At 43.3% G+C, this 17060-nt stretch overlaps 1 protein-coding gene across 3 annotated transcripts; it reads left to right on the plus strand.

The window, feature by feature from the left end:
- Positions 1-502: 502 nt before the first annotated feature.
- LOC307023105 (DEP domain-containing mTOR-interacting protein-like) lies at positions 503-15809 on the plus strand. 3 transcript variants are annotated; one of them, XM_079656135.1, is made up of 6 exons: positions 503-702; positions 786-870; positions 11405-11560; positions 12832-12902; positions 13158-13262; positions 13844-15809. In XM_079656135.1, exons 2-6 carry the CDS (start codon positions 852-854, stop codon positions 13970-13972), a joined length of 480 nt encoding a protein of 159 aa, XP_079512261.1. In that variant the 5' UTR covers positions 503-702; positions 786-851; the 3' UTR covers positions 13973-15809. The 3 variants fall into 3 exon arrangements, with proteins under 3 accessions (XP_079512261.1, XP_079512262.1, XP_079512260.1); XM_079656136.1 differs by having other exon boundaries at positions 819-870; XM_079656134.1 differs by having other exon boundaries at positions 503-870.
- Positions 15810-17060: the final 1251 nt, after the last annotated feature.

The raw sequence follows: 17060 nt of genomic DNA on the forward strand, positions 1-17060 counted from the left end.
AGCATGTTTTTTCCAGAGCTCCTCAATGCAAAATATGATTATGAGAATTCCACCCTCTTATTGGTAAGAACCGCAAATGGCAGCCTGCAGCAACTGGTGGAGTAAAAGGTTAAATAGATATTATTCTCCAGAAAATTCATTTGTAGATCAGATCTTAAAAATAGAAAACAAACATCCTCAAACAAAGGATCATTGCTCATTATAGCTGAAGCTGAAGGGGGATCTTTCCCCTGCCTTTCAGGCTTGGAGGGGAATAGACTGGAAGATATTAAAGCATGTTATCTCTATATTTTGAATGTCTTCATTTTTTTATTGTGTTAATCCCAATTTATCGGAATGTGTGTTAAACATTTATCAGTATTTTGTAGGTAAGAATGCTGGAGAAATTCACACACAGCACAAATCTCATTAAACATTCAAAAATAAAATATATATTTAATCAAATGTGTCTATTCTGTTTTGCATGTTTTTTGTGAATATTGCTTTAACAGAGAGGAACGATTTCACTTGAAGTGTGTCTCCTCCTCCCTCCTGCCTGGGGTCAGTTTGTTTGTTCAAGGGTTTAATATTTAGCTCACCGACACACAGACACACACACACTTTTTTTTCTAACTGGATGACTACCTTTGCTTTCAGACCTGTTAACACACACGGACTGATTTAACAGACCAGCTGATTTAAGAAACTGTTAGCTATTATCAGGTATTGGAAGAGACTACCTTAATGTTAGAGAGAACTGCAACACACCATATCTGTCTGTCTTTTAAATTTGTTTATTTTAACAGTTAGAGGTTGTACTCAAACTGATTCATCCTCAGCAGCCTTCTTCTCTGAGCGCTTGGATAATAGAGATGGGACCACGTACAGCAGGTAAGAACTGCTTGAGGTGGACTCTTTAACCTCAGATATCAACAAATAATGTATTATATAGGTCAAGGGTTGAAGCTTGTGTCATCAAATGTCATTAAATTAAATGTAAGTCAACATTTCACTTTTTTCAGTGTATAATGCAATTGCTCATTAAAATAACTGACGTCTTTCATTTTGCTTTCATAATTGCTCATGTCTGTTGGTTCCAACTCAAAAATATATAAATGACAAGTTCATGGTTAGAGACGTGCTAAGTTGATTCTTAATTTAGGTATTGAAATAGCCAACTGAAAGGATAGGATTTAGGTTTGTATTAATTATCATTTAACATACTAAACTAATTTAGGAAATTATTTTGGTCATGTAAACTCAGATACATGGCTACAAGAGGAAGTACTGGATCCATTATTATCATGAACAGGAAGTGTTACTGTTTTATCTAACACTAAAAAATAACTTTATCATGTTGTTGTCAATTTATCAATTCATCATCAGGGTGAGGCGGTCTTCCCTGAGTCACTGTGTCATTATATCAGAAACAGTGGTGTAGTGGGCGTTGGACGCGGGGGTACGCCGCACCCCCACTTATTTGGAGCATGATCTTTTTTTCAATAGTCTAATAAATATAAAATCATTGCCAGTGTTATCAGTTGCAAGTGTGCATTTGTTGTAATAATGACAAAAACATAATACATTTCACAGTAAGTAATTATAATAAAAAATAAAAACGATTTCCTTAAAAAATGATGCTTCTTCATCACGCTCGTGACCCCGCGGCGAGCCGATTTTGCAGCAGCTCTTTCCCTCAACGCAAACGAAAAAGCTCTATAATGGCAGGCAAACATTTTTACTTGACTTATTTTCTAAAAAGAATATAATTCACAAGAAGAAAGAGGCTAGCAGCACCGAAGCTACAAGTCAAGCTGCTACTAATCGTCAGAAGAGCCGCCGAAAGACGTGGATGATGCTAGCAATAACGTTAACGTTAGCTGCGTTAGCAACGTTCCCCTGGCTAGCTCAAGCTCACCTTTCCCAGAGGTATGGACGGAGGAGATGTGGCGGAAGAAACAAAGTGTGTGTGTGTGTGTGTGTGTGTGTGTGTGTGTGTGTGTGTGTGTGTATGCGCGCGTGTGTGTGTGTATGCGCGCGTGTGTGTTTGAAGCAGCGCTGTCTGCTTATTTGCAATGTAGGCTTAATCAGAATAATTTCAAGTCCAGATTCAATGTTGTTTGCATACGTAGGCTATATTGTTCGTTTTGTTTATTTAATAAGTAATTTCGGGACAACTTTGGGAATTTTGTTTGTTTGTTATGAGGCACCCAGGCGACTTTCTGCCGCTTTCCACAGTGGTGATCGTTTCACCACGGAGGAAAGCACTTCACAAATTGCAGTAGGCCAGGCCTACCCATAAGGAGCTGTACAAATGCCGCAGTTTTTGCGTGGCTGTGTCTTTAGTTGAAAGCCCAGTGGCGATCTGCTCATCTCTCATCGAAATAATATGCTACAAAGGGGCGGACTGGCCATCTGTGTGTTGAACTTTCCTGTCGGCTCCCAGACCGTAGTCGAGGAGGGCAGAAGCAACAAGCTTCAGGTTCAATAACCCACTTTAGCTTAAATGACTGGAGAGAGGCGAGCTCTTCTTGGGAGGCCGTTGCATTTATTTAGCTGTTCTTCTGTGTCACAAAATACATCACTGACCTCTGTTTTTCTGCTTCCTCGTTTCACTTCCAGAAACATACACCACTGGCGGCACATATCAGACCCGGGCCGGGGGGCGGGGCCATATGACCGGGCCCTTTAAACCCAATAAAGCTTGACAAAAATATCGGGAGTCCGGGGTGGTAATCTGACGCTCGTGCGTAAAAAGTCGCTCAGTCAGTAAGATTACAATTTAAAACAATGTTTGAAAGAAAAGTAACTAAAGAAAAGGTGTAATATTTAAGATTTCGTTTCTGCAAAGGGTATAGAAACGAAATATATATCAGAGATAATAATGATATAACATGACATAAAGTCCAACAAACCACAAGGACAACGAAAACATAGCCTAATAAAATGACTACATTTCTGACACACCATTCACCATGGACAGCCAGCCGCCACCATGAGAGCACAGAAGTGTAAAATTGGCACTGCGGCCCATACATTCACGTACAAGTAGGCTACTGTACAAATTAAATTTGAAGTGTACTCACCACTACTTGAAGGGCACTCGGCGAGCCTTGCGCTCCGCGAACTCGTCTACAATCCGCTGTATGTCCAATTTCTTGGCTCTGTCACTTTCGATGGACAGCAAGGTCAGTCCACTCAGTCTCTCCTGTCCCATCGTGCTCCTCAAATAGTTTTTGATGAGTTTTAATTTGGAGAAAGAGCGCTCGGCGGTTGCCACGGTGACGGAAGAGTCAGAAATAAGATGAAGGCTGTGCAAACCTCACTGAATGTAGATGTTACTGCTGGGTTGTAAACAATGAGCATTTTTACCAGATCCGCGACAGATTTTAGTTTTTGTATTTGGTCCCGGAAACAGGTTCTAAAAGAAAGCAGCTGGCCAGGGAAGCTGGCGGCGATGTCCCGACGGTAGTGCTCTCTAAGCCGCTGGGCAGCTTGGTGTAAATCCTCATCCTTTGCTTGTAGTAGTGTGTTGGGGTGAATTGCCTCAAACATGTTCACAGTTGCATTTAAGATGGTGAATCTTTGGGACAGTTGCTGGATGATTATATCGAGACATGCATTGAAAACGGTCACCCGAAAGTTGCTCTCTGCGTCAGTGAGGCGGCTGTCTTCAGAAAGTTCATCAAAGTGTCTCTTAACTTTTCTGGCCCTGGTTGTTTCAAACTGTGTTTGACTTCCCCATTTAGTAGCCAGGGCAAGAGTGGCGGACTTCGCCTCATCAAATTGTCCCCTATACTCAGTGGTTTAGTCTACTTTTTTGTAGTGGGTATACTGTAATAATTGTATTCATCCTGTCTCGAAGCAACACCTCATGAACACCATCACACTTACAAATGCATAGACTAGTCTTGAGACTGGTTATGTGTTATCAACATGTCAATGTATGATAAGCATTTTTATGTGACTTTTAACTGCCAGAGTGGTTAACAATAAAAAAATAAAAGAATGAACAATGATGGAAAAAGCCCACTTATCTTCTAGGGTTGAACAATTAATCGACATTTTTATCAAAATCTCAATATGGCCTACTGCAAACACTGTCTCTGACACAGCTCTCACCAAATTTCCAACTAAATCCTGTCCACCCTTCTCCGTGAGCTCCTGGGCTATTTTGTGTGCTCTGGACGTCTCATGTCGTCTAATCTTGTTTCTCAAAGAGGCCAGAGATGTTGATCTGCTTGAATCTGAGGACTGGATCTTAAAGTGCACCCACTCCTCAGACATAGACACTCGTTGTTCTGTGAGGACACCTGTTGATTTTGTAGCGCTGCAAAGAGCACAACCTGGAAATAAACAAAACCATGACTAATTAGCATAATACAAGATTTTACCAATAATATCTGCAGAAAAGAGCCAAGATTTACTCAAAAGTATTTAATAAACTGATTACAATATTTACATCATGGCTAACAAATGCATGAAAAGCAGATAAAAGGAGAAAAATGTTCCACTTCTTCAATAGCTAATTATTTGACAACTACTGATAACTAACATATAGTAATATAATGGTGCAAATGTTTTAAATGCACTTTTAACATGACCATGAATTAACTCTCATTTGCATAGTCATTGACTTTATGAATTTCTGTTGTTTAGATCAGCTTTCCTTTGCATGTGTGCTGACATTTACCTAACTTTCTGTCCCTCCACTCTAACCAAGGATGCCTGTTCTTACATTCCAGCTACTGTTACGTTAATGATAACCATGCTAATTCCACTTACCGGGTAAATTTGCGGTAGCGCCGGGCTCGTTCTCTGTCACCTTTAGGACAGCCGCCTGACCTGGCTCTTCTTCTGTAGTGGTAATAGGGGAAAACTTCGGAAAACATTCAAATATTTTCGTCCGTTTTCGTTTCATGTTTGCTTCCTGTTTAGCGCTCCGCGAACTTGAATGATGGAAGGATCAAATTCTGATAACGTTAGAGAAACGTGGGGTTTGTCAGAGCCGAACAAAGTGTGTTGCTGTTGCTTAGCAACAGGCCAAAGGCGACGGAAGCCCCAGACGTCCAAAAGTATTAACACAGAAGGGGGCGAAAGCGTGAAAGCGAAGTCACAAAATGATGTTGTTACGTATCATCGCTCATTTTTAAGAGGGCATACGGAAATCACTGGCATTTTCTAGTGGGTATACGGCGTATACCAGCGTATCACGTAGACTACACCACTGCCTATACTCCACCAAAACACTGATGGCATTTTGCAGTAGAGTAGATGCTTTGAGAATATCCGCGTCTTCTGCTTGCAGTAAATGTGAAGCACAATTTATGCTTTCCAAAATCTTGGTCTGCATGTTGACCAAAAATAGAAAGCTACATTTGCTTATGGCATTCTTGAGTGCACTTGGTTCATTGCGCTCATCCTTTTTGTCACTGGTAAAGGATATTTTGACGAGGGCTTTTATAATGTTTCCATATCTGTGCCTTAACGCGCAGTGCCTTAAGTGCATCATGGCGAGATGACCAGCGAGTGGGACATAAGCGTTTTAATGTGATAGTTCTGCTCTCTGGCGTCATTAACTCACTGAGCAATGCCCATCGTTTGATACTGTGACCAACAAAGTTGTAGAGCGTCTCTACAGTGTCATAGAACTGCTTCACTCCAGGGACATTTTTAACAGAGTCGTTGAGTGCTAGGTTGAGATTATGAGCAGCGCAATGAACATAGTGGGCAAGGGGCTCATTCTCGGCTATTCTTGCTTGCACGCCACTCATATTAGCCGCCCCATCAAAGCCCTGTCCGCCACATTTAGACAGATCTAATCCGTTTTTCTCTATAGAACCAAGGATTTTGTTTTCAAGCTCTGAAACTGATGAACCTTCAGTCACTTCAAAACCCAAAAAGACTTAATTGATCTGTATATCTGTTGCAATATCCATGTCGTTCTTAACAGCAGTTATGTAGCGGTAAACCTGACTCAACTGGTCTATCTTTGACACATCTTGCGTTGTGTCCATGATGACGGAATAAAATGGGGCTTCGTTTATTTCATCAATGATGTCAGCTTTCACACGTTGAGATAATATGTAAATAATCTCATCTTGAATCTGGTGACTGAGGTATTTCACTGACCCTTCTGGTCGGTTGATTAGCTCTTTCAAAACAGGGTCCTAGGGAGCCAATAATTCTATTATTGACAAAAAGTTGCCAGCTTTTCCCTGACCTAGAACCTCTCGATGGCCCCTGAATGCCAAGTTGCTTGAAGCTAGAGTGAGAGTTACATTAACAATGCGCTCCACGACCTGTCTCCAAAATTAGGCCGCATTACGCACATTCCTCTCCATGTCAGCGTCTATTGTGCCGTTGGTTTTCCACTGCTCATATACTACGCATGCACCAAGGTGTAATTGAGTGGATTCATGCCTCTCAATTTTAGTAGAAAGATGTTTCCAGTCTTTTATTCCGTTTACCCATGCATTGTTGTAGAACGGTGCCTTTCGGTTGGCAAAAAGCCAGCAAGGCTCACAGTAGCAGCAGTCCAATTTTGGGGAATAGCACATCCAGCTACGTGGAAATTTCATCCCAACTTTAGTGGTGGAGGTGTAATAGCTTTCTGAAAAGCAACGGTTATCCTTGTCTTTGGGAAATGGACCTTTGGGTTTGCATGGGCCCATTTTAAGGATATATCTTTTGATATTGGCGTCCTCAATGTTTTCAAAATAGTTTGCCCGATCAGTCGGAAAATGCTCCAGAGGATAATTGCAGGACACATCATGATCCGTGGTCTGAGTTTCACCCGTAGGAGTAGCGTGAGGAGGAGACCTGTTGCTGCTTTCATTCCCAGTGTCCGGTACTTCTTCACCTTGCAGCGCAGCAGGTAAGGAGCCGGAGGGACAAGCAGCTAGCAGCTGCTGAGTCGTCCCTATTATTATTATTATTATTATTATTATTATTATCATCATCACTACAGCCGAGAGACAGAAAAGGAAATAAGATAGGCGGCCGAGCTACACGAAGTAACAACAACCATGATATTGTAGTGCCGAGAGATAGGGAGTCAGAGGCGGTGCATCGAAGGTGCAAAGTTGTCTTTAATAGAGAGCTGCAAAGGACATGTTGTCGGGTCGCAGCCCGGGACGACAAGAGGAAGAGCCAGGAGGGCACACAATATATATAAGGAACACACAACAGGTCCGTGTGGAAACAAAACCCCAATTGTAGTTCCATGTGTGAATTATGAACCAGTGTATCAATACGTGGTCACCACACAAGCCCCCCCAGAATTCAAATATGGCAAAATAAATCCTCGCGTCCGTGGAGGAAGCACCACAGGGGCCGAGGAGGGCGGGGTCGCAATTGAGGACCGGGCCATGGAACGGGCCGACGAAAGGAGGCCGCATGAGAGGGTAGGGACCCTAACGAGGGCGAGGGCACCCCCACCGGGGGCGGGCCGGAACGGGCCGTTGTAAGGGGGCTGCAGTAGGTGTCGTGGCGAACCCAGCAGGAAAAAGCGCTGCCCGGCCGCAGGCGAAGGCACGGCGGCGGCGGGCATGAAACCTCCGGAAGGACGGAGCGGAATCCCAGGAAGGCAGGAGCAGTCACCCCGGGAGGAAGGAGCCGTGGACAGGGGAGAAGCCAGATGGAGCGCCGTCCGAAGCTGCCGTCGAGGCCAACCGTGAGCCGCGGTAAGAGGAGAGGCCAGGCAGGGTCCCGGAGCGCGCCACCCACGGGCCAATGAAGGCATGGGCGACGTCCGAAACCGCCGAGGCGAAGGAAGAGGCCAGGCAGGGTCCTGGAGCGCGCCACCCACGGGCCAATAAAGGCATGGGCGACGTCCGAAACCGCCGAGGCGAGACGGGGTCCAGAAGCGTGCCACCCAGGCGCCGATGAGAGCGCGGGTGGCGTCAGAAGCCGCCGTCGAGGTGATGAAACGGCGAGAGGGTCCACACGAGGCCGACCAGACATGGTCCAACCTCCTCTCAGGCACCAGAAAAAGCTCAAAAAGGGCCGTACTGTCCACGGTCCAAAAAAGGTAGGTGAAATCGTGAGAGGATCCACACGAGGCCGACCAGACATGGTCGAACCTCCTCTCAGGCACCAGGGGAAAAAAAAAAAAGCTCAAAAGGTCGATAGCCGTTAGCAGCTAGCCGTTAGCCGCTAGCTGGCAGCCGTCGGTAGCCGCTAGCCGTAGCCGTTAGCTAACGAGGTTAGCTGCTAGTCGTCGAAGGCTAGCGCAGCCTGGACGTGCAGCCGCACGAGCAGAAGAAAACAGCCCCAGGAGGTAGCAATCGGGTTCATCCCTACCCAGCGGGTCGTGCATCGTCTCCCTGTTGGTTGGAAGACCGATGCGGGAATGGCGAGCAACGTCCCCAGCCATTCTGCGAGGCGTGCACCGAGCCTCAGTCCGCGTGCCGGTGGCAGCAACGGACAATTCCAAAAATCCCCGGCATTTCGAGAAAGAAACCTGAGTTTCCTTTGCCGTGTTCGGGTCCGTCTCGGAAACTTCTGCGAGACTTATATGTCAGGGTCACCAATGTAGTGCCGAGAGATAGGGAGTCAGAGGCGGTGCATCGAAGGTGCAAAGTTGTCTTTAATAGAGAGCTGCAAAGGACATGTTGTCGGGTCGCAGCCCGGGACGACAAGAGGAAGAGCCAGGAGGGCACACAATATATATAAGGAACACACAACAGGTCCGTGTGGAAACAAAACCCCAATTGTAGTTCCATGTGTGAATTATGAACCAGTGTATCAATACGTGGTCACCACAATATCAACATTTACCACAAACTCACATGTTCTTGCTGACAGACGTGTGTGTCCGTGATTGTAGCCTACCTGTAAATCTGGCTAACCCTCACTAACGTTGTTGGCGGGCTGGGGCTCGGGGATGAAACACGGCTGGCAGTGGCAACAACTTCAGGTTCATCTCCCGCAGGAGGAGGAGTAGGGCGAAACAAATATCCATCTAGCTTGGACAATTTGGCTTTTCCTTGGTCCTTTTTATCTTTTTCTTTGCGTTTTGTAGCTCCACTTTTGTGTTTATAACTGCTCATGCTTAGGCAGTGCTCTGTTGAATGACAAGTGATTGATGATGACGTTGACGTTCATTTACGTATGATGTTGATGGACGGCTGTTGATGACGATTTTACCCAAAATACATTTGGAGACAATAGAAGGGATTCACTTGCAATTTTTCATGTTTTAATGTTAAATGTGAGTGTGAAAATAGCAGCACAAGTTCAACTCATATTATAGGCTACAATGCTTTATACCTAATATGACCACGAACGTCAGTGCACTCAGTGGCGCGAGGCAGCAGGGCCTGCTGCCTCGGCGACGGGCCCCCATTAGGTCCCGACCGTTCCGGGCCCGGGGAGCCCTGCCCCTACAGCCCCCCCTGAAGCTCCGCCCCTGACATACACGTTCCCTCACTGTCGCTCTACCATCCACAAACACACATGCATAAGCCACACCCCTCTTTATCTCTCTCTTAAAGGGACAGCGATCTCATCGCACTCTGCATGACTCTAATATCATAACATGTGTGTTCTGGAGAATCACAGAACGGACGATCGTCCTTATTATTATGCCGTTTAAACCAATTATTTAAATGTGTTTGTTAAATTCGGCAGCATAAGTTGCGCTGACAGGACCACATACTGCTTCCCCGCAGCGAGGCTCCCCCGCCCTCCTGCTGATAGTTCACGAGTGTCAAGCTCCTCAAACCCCCCCCCCCGTTGATAATTCTCGATCGTTGGTGATCGAGGGCTCTTTCTCTTCAAAAGAGAGCGGGGCTGCGTGGCGTGCATGGCTTCCTTCTGCAGGTAACGGGGAGACGCGCTCTGGCGGGGGTCTCCTTCAGGATCCGAAAATACTATTTCAATATTTTGCACACTAATTCCACTTATTCCTAGTGTGCCACTGGTTACGGTGCTGCGTGCCAATGCTGGCACGCGTGCCAGGGGTTGCCGACCCTGCTGTAGCTTATGCAACTTATGCCTATAAATTGTTTATGTAATTTATGTGCCAGTGTGTCCATGGTTTTGAGTCTGTGTGTTTTTTTAGCACAGCACCGTCTGCTTTTTGCAGTACAGTAACTAAAGTAGGATTAAGCATACACACCGGTAGTTTCTGTAGACCTGTGTTCCCGTTTTGTGAGTGCACTGCGCACGTTCGCACTTGTGTGGCATAGTTTGGGCCTAATTAAAATAGCGTCCCCCCAGTAAAAAAATTCCCACTACACCACTGATCAGAAAACTGTGTGTGTGTGTGTGTGTGTGTGTGTGTGTGTGTGTGTGTGTGTGTGTGTGTGTGTGTGTGTGTGTGTGTGTGTGTGTGTGTGTGTGTGTGTGTGTGTGTGTGTGTGTGTGTGTGTGTGTGTGTGTGTGTGTGTGTGTGTGTGTGTGTGTGTGTGTGTGTGTGTGTGTGTGTGTGACGTGTGCATGTGATTATTTTTGTCCTTATCTAAATTGAGGTTTTAAAGACAGGGGGGATCAAATACAAATGTAAAAGTAAATAAACGAAACAGAAAAAACACATACATTTATATGGGCTCAGAACAGTCTCATAATACACACATGCACACAGAAGGATTCAAACTTGTATTTCATGATCCGCAAAAGGATTCACACTTGTATTGGACACACTGGCACACTGGCACATAAACGCAAGAAATCTACCCTCGTGGCAGCGCGCTCATGTGATTGGCTTAGACCGGAGGAGACATCTGATTAGCTATAGATGATAGAAATTACAAGTACGAATCGGCTGACCGTCAGGGGAGTCTCAAAAAACCCACACACGAATGCACAGCGATCCATGCACAGAAAGCGGTTTGTGTTTGTAGGTTCAGAGGATTTAAACGGAAAACAAATATTTGTGGATCAAAAATACATATGTACAACTTTTTTCTGTGTTTGGATTGTATTTACATGTATATGAAACGGAACACATTTGTGTGTGCATTGAAAAACACAAGTGTGAATCCTTTTGCGGATCATGAAATACAAGTGTGAATCCTTCTGTGTGCATGTGTGTATTATGAGACTGTTCTGAGCCCATACATTTAAATAAGGATTAGAAGACCTGCAGCCTAAGTATACATATATATATATATATATATATATATATATATATATATATACAGTAGCATGTAGACTGATGTAGATCATAGGAGCAGTTTGGGTGCATTTTAGCCACACTTCTTTCCATCATTCAGCAAAAAGGGTCAATGTTCCTCCTCTGTTTATCTTTCATATCTATAAATTAAGGAAGCGTTGGTGGTTATTAAAGCATGTTTGAACAGAAACACAATTGATGTACAATTATTGAGGAAGTTAAACACAAAACTGGGTCAGGTTGGAATCTGATTATTAACTAATCACTGAGCTTTCACCACTATCATGAACCTTTCCTCTCCATCAGAATCAGCTTCTAAGGAGGTGAAGACGGCTTCAGGAGGAAGATACGGATGTCAGGGAGTGGCCCGGCAGAGGAGCTGCAGTGACGGAAGCAACTACAGCTGGAGAGGCCTCCCCAACAACTTGTCCTCCTCCCCGGTGCTCTACAACCCCAAATCAGGTAAAACATTTAACCATGGATCGATTTAGCAGCTTGGGGGGCAGTCTATAGCGTTGTATCTGGACCCAATGGGGATCAAGGTTGGTGTTTAAATTGGGTGGTGCAGTGATGATGTGTTTTTGTAGGATGACCAGGAAGTAAGCATCAAATGAGCTCCCTCAAAAAAAGCAAGGGGATTTTTCCATGGATTTTAGAATATTGAAGAAAATAAGATCTGGACCAAACACATGTATGATACTTACTTGTTTTGTTAAGCAGGATTATTTCAACATATTAACACCACTTGTGTTGGTGTTTTAATCCTTGTCTACAATTGAATAGCCACCTCTATCGGGGGTTGTGGGTTTTGACGCGCCTCTCTTTGTTTCCAAACAAATTAGTGGAGAAGGTGGTTGAATCAGATGAGCTTAATTTGTTAGTCCAGACGGCATATAAACAGCAGGACACATTTATTCGCTTCATACTAAATAAAGGTTAACAGTCTCCAAAAGAATAAAAAGAACACGGTGAAAATACTTTTCCGCTTCCCCATCTCATCACCCTCAGCTATGTCCTATCAACCATAGGCATAATAGCCATGCACGTTATACTGACGCGCATATCATAACAAATAAGTGAGCCTTAAATTAACAAATTTTAAACCATACTCACAAACTCACAAAAATACCTGATAGTTAAGAGTTTAATCTAATTTATATTATTATTAAGCCTAACATTCAGACAATAATAAAAAAAGGAAAATGGCTCTAACACCACTTGTATTATGTTTAAAGGGTAAATACTAGAAGTAGAAAGCTAATGTAAAGGCCCAGACACACCAAGCTGACACCAAAGAACTGCCCAAAATCGGCTAGGTGTGTCCTGGCCTTTAGGCTATAAACAAACCATAACACGAGGACCACCACTAAGCTAATGGTGGCTATTGTTTGGCAGGAACCGGAAGTACTAAAATGCTAACTCATTTCTAAAATGTAGTTACTATCCCTGTACAACTCTATAAACTATGGACGTAACTTCTCATGACTCAGTAACGTAGCATACATGATGTCAGCCACATGACATAACCTGGTCAGTAAAATTAGGTCAGAAGTAGGATTCACACAGGACACATCCCCTAGTTAAAAGTCCTGTGTTTGTTTAACCCATACACTATTAGTTTTGAAGAGGTTATGAAATCAAAAATAATGGGGAAAAAAATTTCTCCAAAGTTTTTGAAAAGTTAAAAAGATTTATATCCATTTTCCCCCTTTTTACTTTTTTTTCATGTGTAGTCCTGAAGAGACCAGTAAGCACAGAAGAGCTGCAGACACCAGGAGGACCCTACATCAAGAAAAGCTTTACAGTATGTTCTCAATTGACCTTCTTTTAAAAGTTTAAGGGGGGAACATCTTTAAAATCAGAAGGGGAAAAAAAATCTTGCTTCTCAAGACAAAAAGGAAAAGTGTAGTCCCCAGGACGCACATTAATGTTAACATCATATTTTAGTTGTACAAGCTCAAATCTTGGCATCTGTTATTTAGCAACAGCCTTTATTTGGGGCTATCTTAGTCCTTGCCTTCTGATTATTTATGTCTGATTGACCTCTGTGTGTCTTCAGATCGTGGGCGATGCAGTGGGTTGGGGGTTTGTGGTGAGAGGAAACAGGCCGTGTCACATCCAGGCTGTGGAGCCCAGCGGCCCAGCTGCTGCTGCTGGGATGAAGGTAGGCTATTCCCGTGTTTTATACCAAGGCCCCAGGTTTTGTTAAAAGACATTAGCTGAATTTTCAAGATAAAGATAGCGGTTTCCTATTCATTACAGTAGTTTGTTTGGAACTGACATCTAGTGGCCAGTAAAGAAACTGCAGATTCTTTCTTTTACATTCATTTATCAAAGTATGCTATTTTTTTTATGAGCATCTAATTTAATACTTCAAATAGCATGCCTTTTTCAAAATATGGCCTTCTCGAATGAAACTTAGTGGGGAGATCGTTAAGAGGCAAATTTAACATTAACAACTTCCGCCTCTGTTTTTTAATGATAAATAGAGACAACCGCCACTGTTATGGAGTAATCTCCTCTCATGGAAGTACAGAGGATACATGCTAGTTTGCCATTGGTTGATGTCTTTGCAGTGTGCTCAAGTGCAAACTAATTTGTGCAACACAACGGACAGCATCCACTGTTGCTAGCTCTGATATTGGTTCAGGTTTGTCTGGGCCTTAACAGCAAATTTGTCATAGATTCCTTTATTAATTTCCTTCTCACTTCTTTATCTGCTTCCCTTTTCTTCTTCCCCTGCAGGTTTGTCAGTTTGTGGTTGCGGTCAACGGACTCAATGTTCTCGATCTGGACTACCGGACTGTCAGCAACCTGATTCTAACGGGACCCAAAACTGTGGTGATGGAGGTGATGGAAGAGATGGACCACTGAGCAATGAAAGAAACACTGATCTGTTGACAGAACACTGGAAGATGAGCTGGCTTTTATGAAAAAAGTTACGAATACATGTGTCCTAACTGAGGTTTCTTCAAAGGACTGCAAGAACACAGTGATGAAACAGGAGATAACCTTGTCAGGTATTGTTGTGTGTTAGTAGGATACAACAGGTATTACATGGGAAACATTATGTCTTTAGATAAGTGTTGAACTGATAGAGAGCATGTTGTTTACAGAATGATTGGCTGAAGATATAACTGTAAGAGCAACACAATGTTGAATCAGAGCCACATCATCTGAAAAGAATGCTTGGTACGTTTTGAAAGCATTGTAAAGTCGCCAAAAATAATTAATCAGTCTTTAAAAGTCTCTCAGAAAAGAATCTGGCAAGATAAACTGTCAATACTGTCTTGTAATACTGTGCAGCAGATTGTTGAGTTTGGGGTCTCAAGCATGTTGAGAGAGGTGCACCGAGTAATGGCGCACGGGTAAATCTGAGACAAGCAGCCTGCTGAATGTTGGAGCCAATGTCGATTGGAAATATCCAAATATTATAGCTAATCAGTTTGAAGAAGAGATTTTCCACTTTCTTGCCCATTTAGACATACTGTACAAAAGAAACCATTGAAAGACATGTATAAATAAGAGGGGCATCATGTGACTGTTCCTGTGGGCTCAATGCAGAAGTCATGGCTAATAGACGCTGTCAGGAAGTAAAATAAAATATGTTGAAGTGAATGGGAACTCCCCCAATTTGAATTTGAAATATATTCTCTCGACTGTGTTTACTAAAAGGAGATTGGGCAGGATTTGGCGACGGCTAGCGAGTTGCAGTTGGAGATTGCAGCCAACTGAATGCCCATCAATTCACCCTTACCTTTACAAGACTACAGTAGCCATGAGCCAAAGAGGGACAAATGTGGTAACGCCATGGTATCTTTCAGAACGGTATCCGTGCTCTGTGGCCTTCCTTACCATAACAAACTTAAGAACCAACATAATTCATGCAACAGGCTGGCATTACCACAGTTTACATTATATCATATTGCCTTAGATGTCATTTGGCTCTTTTATCCAAAGACACTTACATACAATACCATAGAGCAATTTGGGGTAAAGTATCTTGTTCACAGACACCTCAACATAGTGACTACAATGGCTGGGGATTGAACCACTGACCGATACCACTCTGATTGGTACATGTAGATTTCCCCCAATAAAGCACAGTTGCCTTTAAAAAACACGAAAGCCCCTCTCCAAAACCAAAGATTAGTTTGTCACTTTTTGGCTACTGTAGAAACAGGATGTGCAGCATATTAAACTTGTGGAAGACAGATGTAGTTATGAAGGACTCATTCTCAACTAAAACACAACCATTCTTATATTCAGCTGGTTAAACACTAATACTTTTAATAGTTTACTAATAATGTAGTAATGTAGTAATGAATATATAAGTTCCTCTCTGCTAATAAATCTCTGTACATATTACCCATGCCCTTAAATTGACATCCATTTCTGCTTTCAAGGCTTGAAGGACGTGTGTTCTGACAGAGATACAAAATGTGCATGACCATGATAGGAGAAAAAAGTAATATATTTGTAGGAAAGTGCTTATGTTAAGGTGTGTTGAGACACACCTGCATGTTGTTGTCTTAGAAAGTGACCATGGAAGTGATCATGCTGTTGACACCTCTCCATCAGTTAGTGTTTCCTTCATCTGGGGGGTTTGGACTTTTAACCCTGTGTGCCACCTCACTGCCTCCTCCACACACAAACACATCACCTGCATGTATCACAGCAGCATTTATACACTCCCCCAGTCCCTCCCTAAACTGTGTTGACTTTTCCATCCACCTCCTGCGATGTCTGATTCCCAGAAAGGAAGTGAGGAGTGTGAAGAGTGTGTGAGGTGGATCAACAACTTTGTGAGGAAGCAGGCTTAAACTGAAGTGCTTTGTTTTAAAGATACTTTCATTTATTGTGTGTGTGTGTGTGTGTGTGTGTGTGTGTGTGTGTGTGTGTGTGTGTGTGTGTGTGTGTGTGTGTGTGTGTGTGTGTGTGTGTGTGTGTGTGTGTGTGTGTGTGTGTGTGTGTGTGTGTGTGTGTGTGTGTGTGTGTGTGTGGGGGGGGGGGTTTGTGTGGGTTTGGCAGCGTTTATCTCTCTGCAGGGTGTAGAGTCTCTTGCATCTTTAATAATGATTTTCATAGAGGCAATCAGTAGAATAATTGTTGGATATTGTTTTAAAATACCCAGCACTGAGGATTTTATAAAGACACTAATTAACTACAAGCACACAATAGGCGCTTTCACAATGGAGTACTTTTCCCAGGAATAGTTCCGATAGTTCCTGGGATTTTGCGCTCACACCAAAAAGATCTGGAACTGGAACCTTTTCACCCCTTTTTAGTCCCAGCTAGAGAGGTGGTACTAGAGGTGGCGAATTGCAAACCACGCCCCGTAAAACTCAGAAAAGTTTGTGAAGCCGCCATTGTATTTGCTAGCATTAGCATTATTAGCATTAGCCCCGCGCACCAACGGAGAGAGAATAACTTATGGCAACACAAAAGAAAACATGGGAGCGGTGGAGTGAGGAGGAGGTGTCGGCGTTCTGGCGATTTACTCGGAAGGCTTCTACTGAAGCCAGTCCCCAACACCGGGGACTTCCGGCCGGGGACTTCGGGTGGCAGTATACGCCGTGAAGTTGTTTGCGGCCTGCCAGTAAACCCAAAGCAGAAGAAGAAGAAGTGACGTCAGCGGTTTAATTGGCCTAATCCTCCCTCAGGGGCTTAATCCTGAAGGTGATTCTGGGAACTAAAGAGTTCCGATGAACTAATGAACTAAGTACGGCAAGTACTTGGTGTGAAAGCGCCAATTAATACTTTTGTAAGTATTAACCTTTTGTGACATGCTTTCTTTTGATATATTTAGGTTTATTTAGTTTTTTCACCTGTGAATTAATTTGATTTTGATTTTGAACTTTACACTGTGTTCTCCAAAAAACATAAATAAAAAGACTTTTTACAGCATTTATCGTCATTTCCGTCGGGTTTGATATGATTTAGCTGAAACATTTAGCTAAAA

Source organism: Notothenia rossii (genome assembly GCF_949606895.1).
Source record: "Notothenia rossii genome assembly, chromosome: 10".
In the NCBI taxonomy this organism is placed as follows: Eukaryota; Metazoa; Chordata; class Actinopteri; order Perciformes; family Nototheniidae; genus Notothenia; species Notothenia rossii.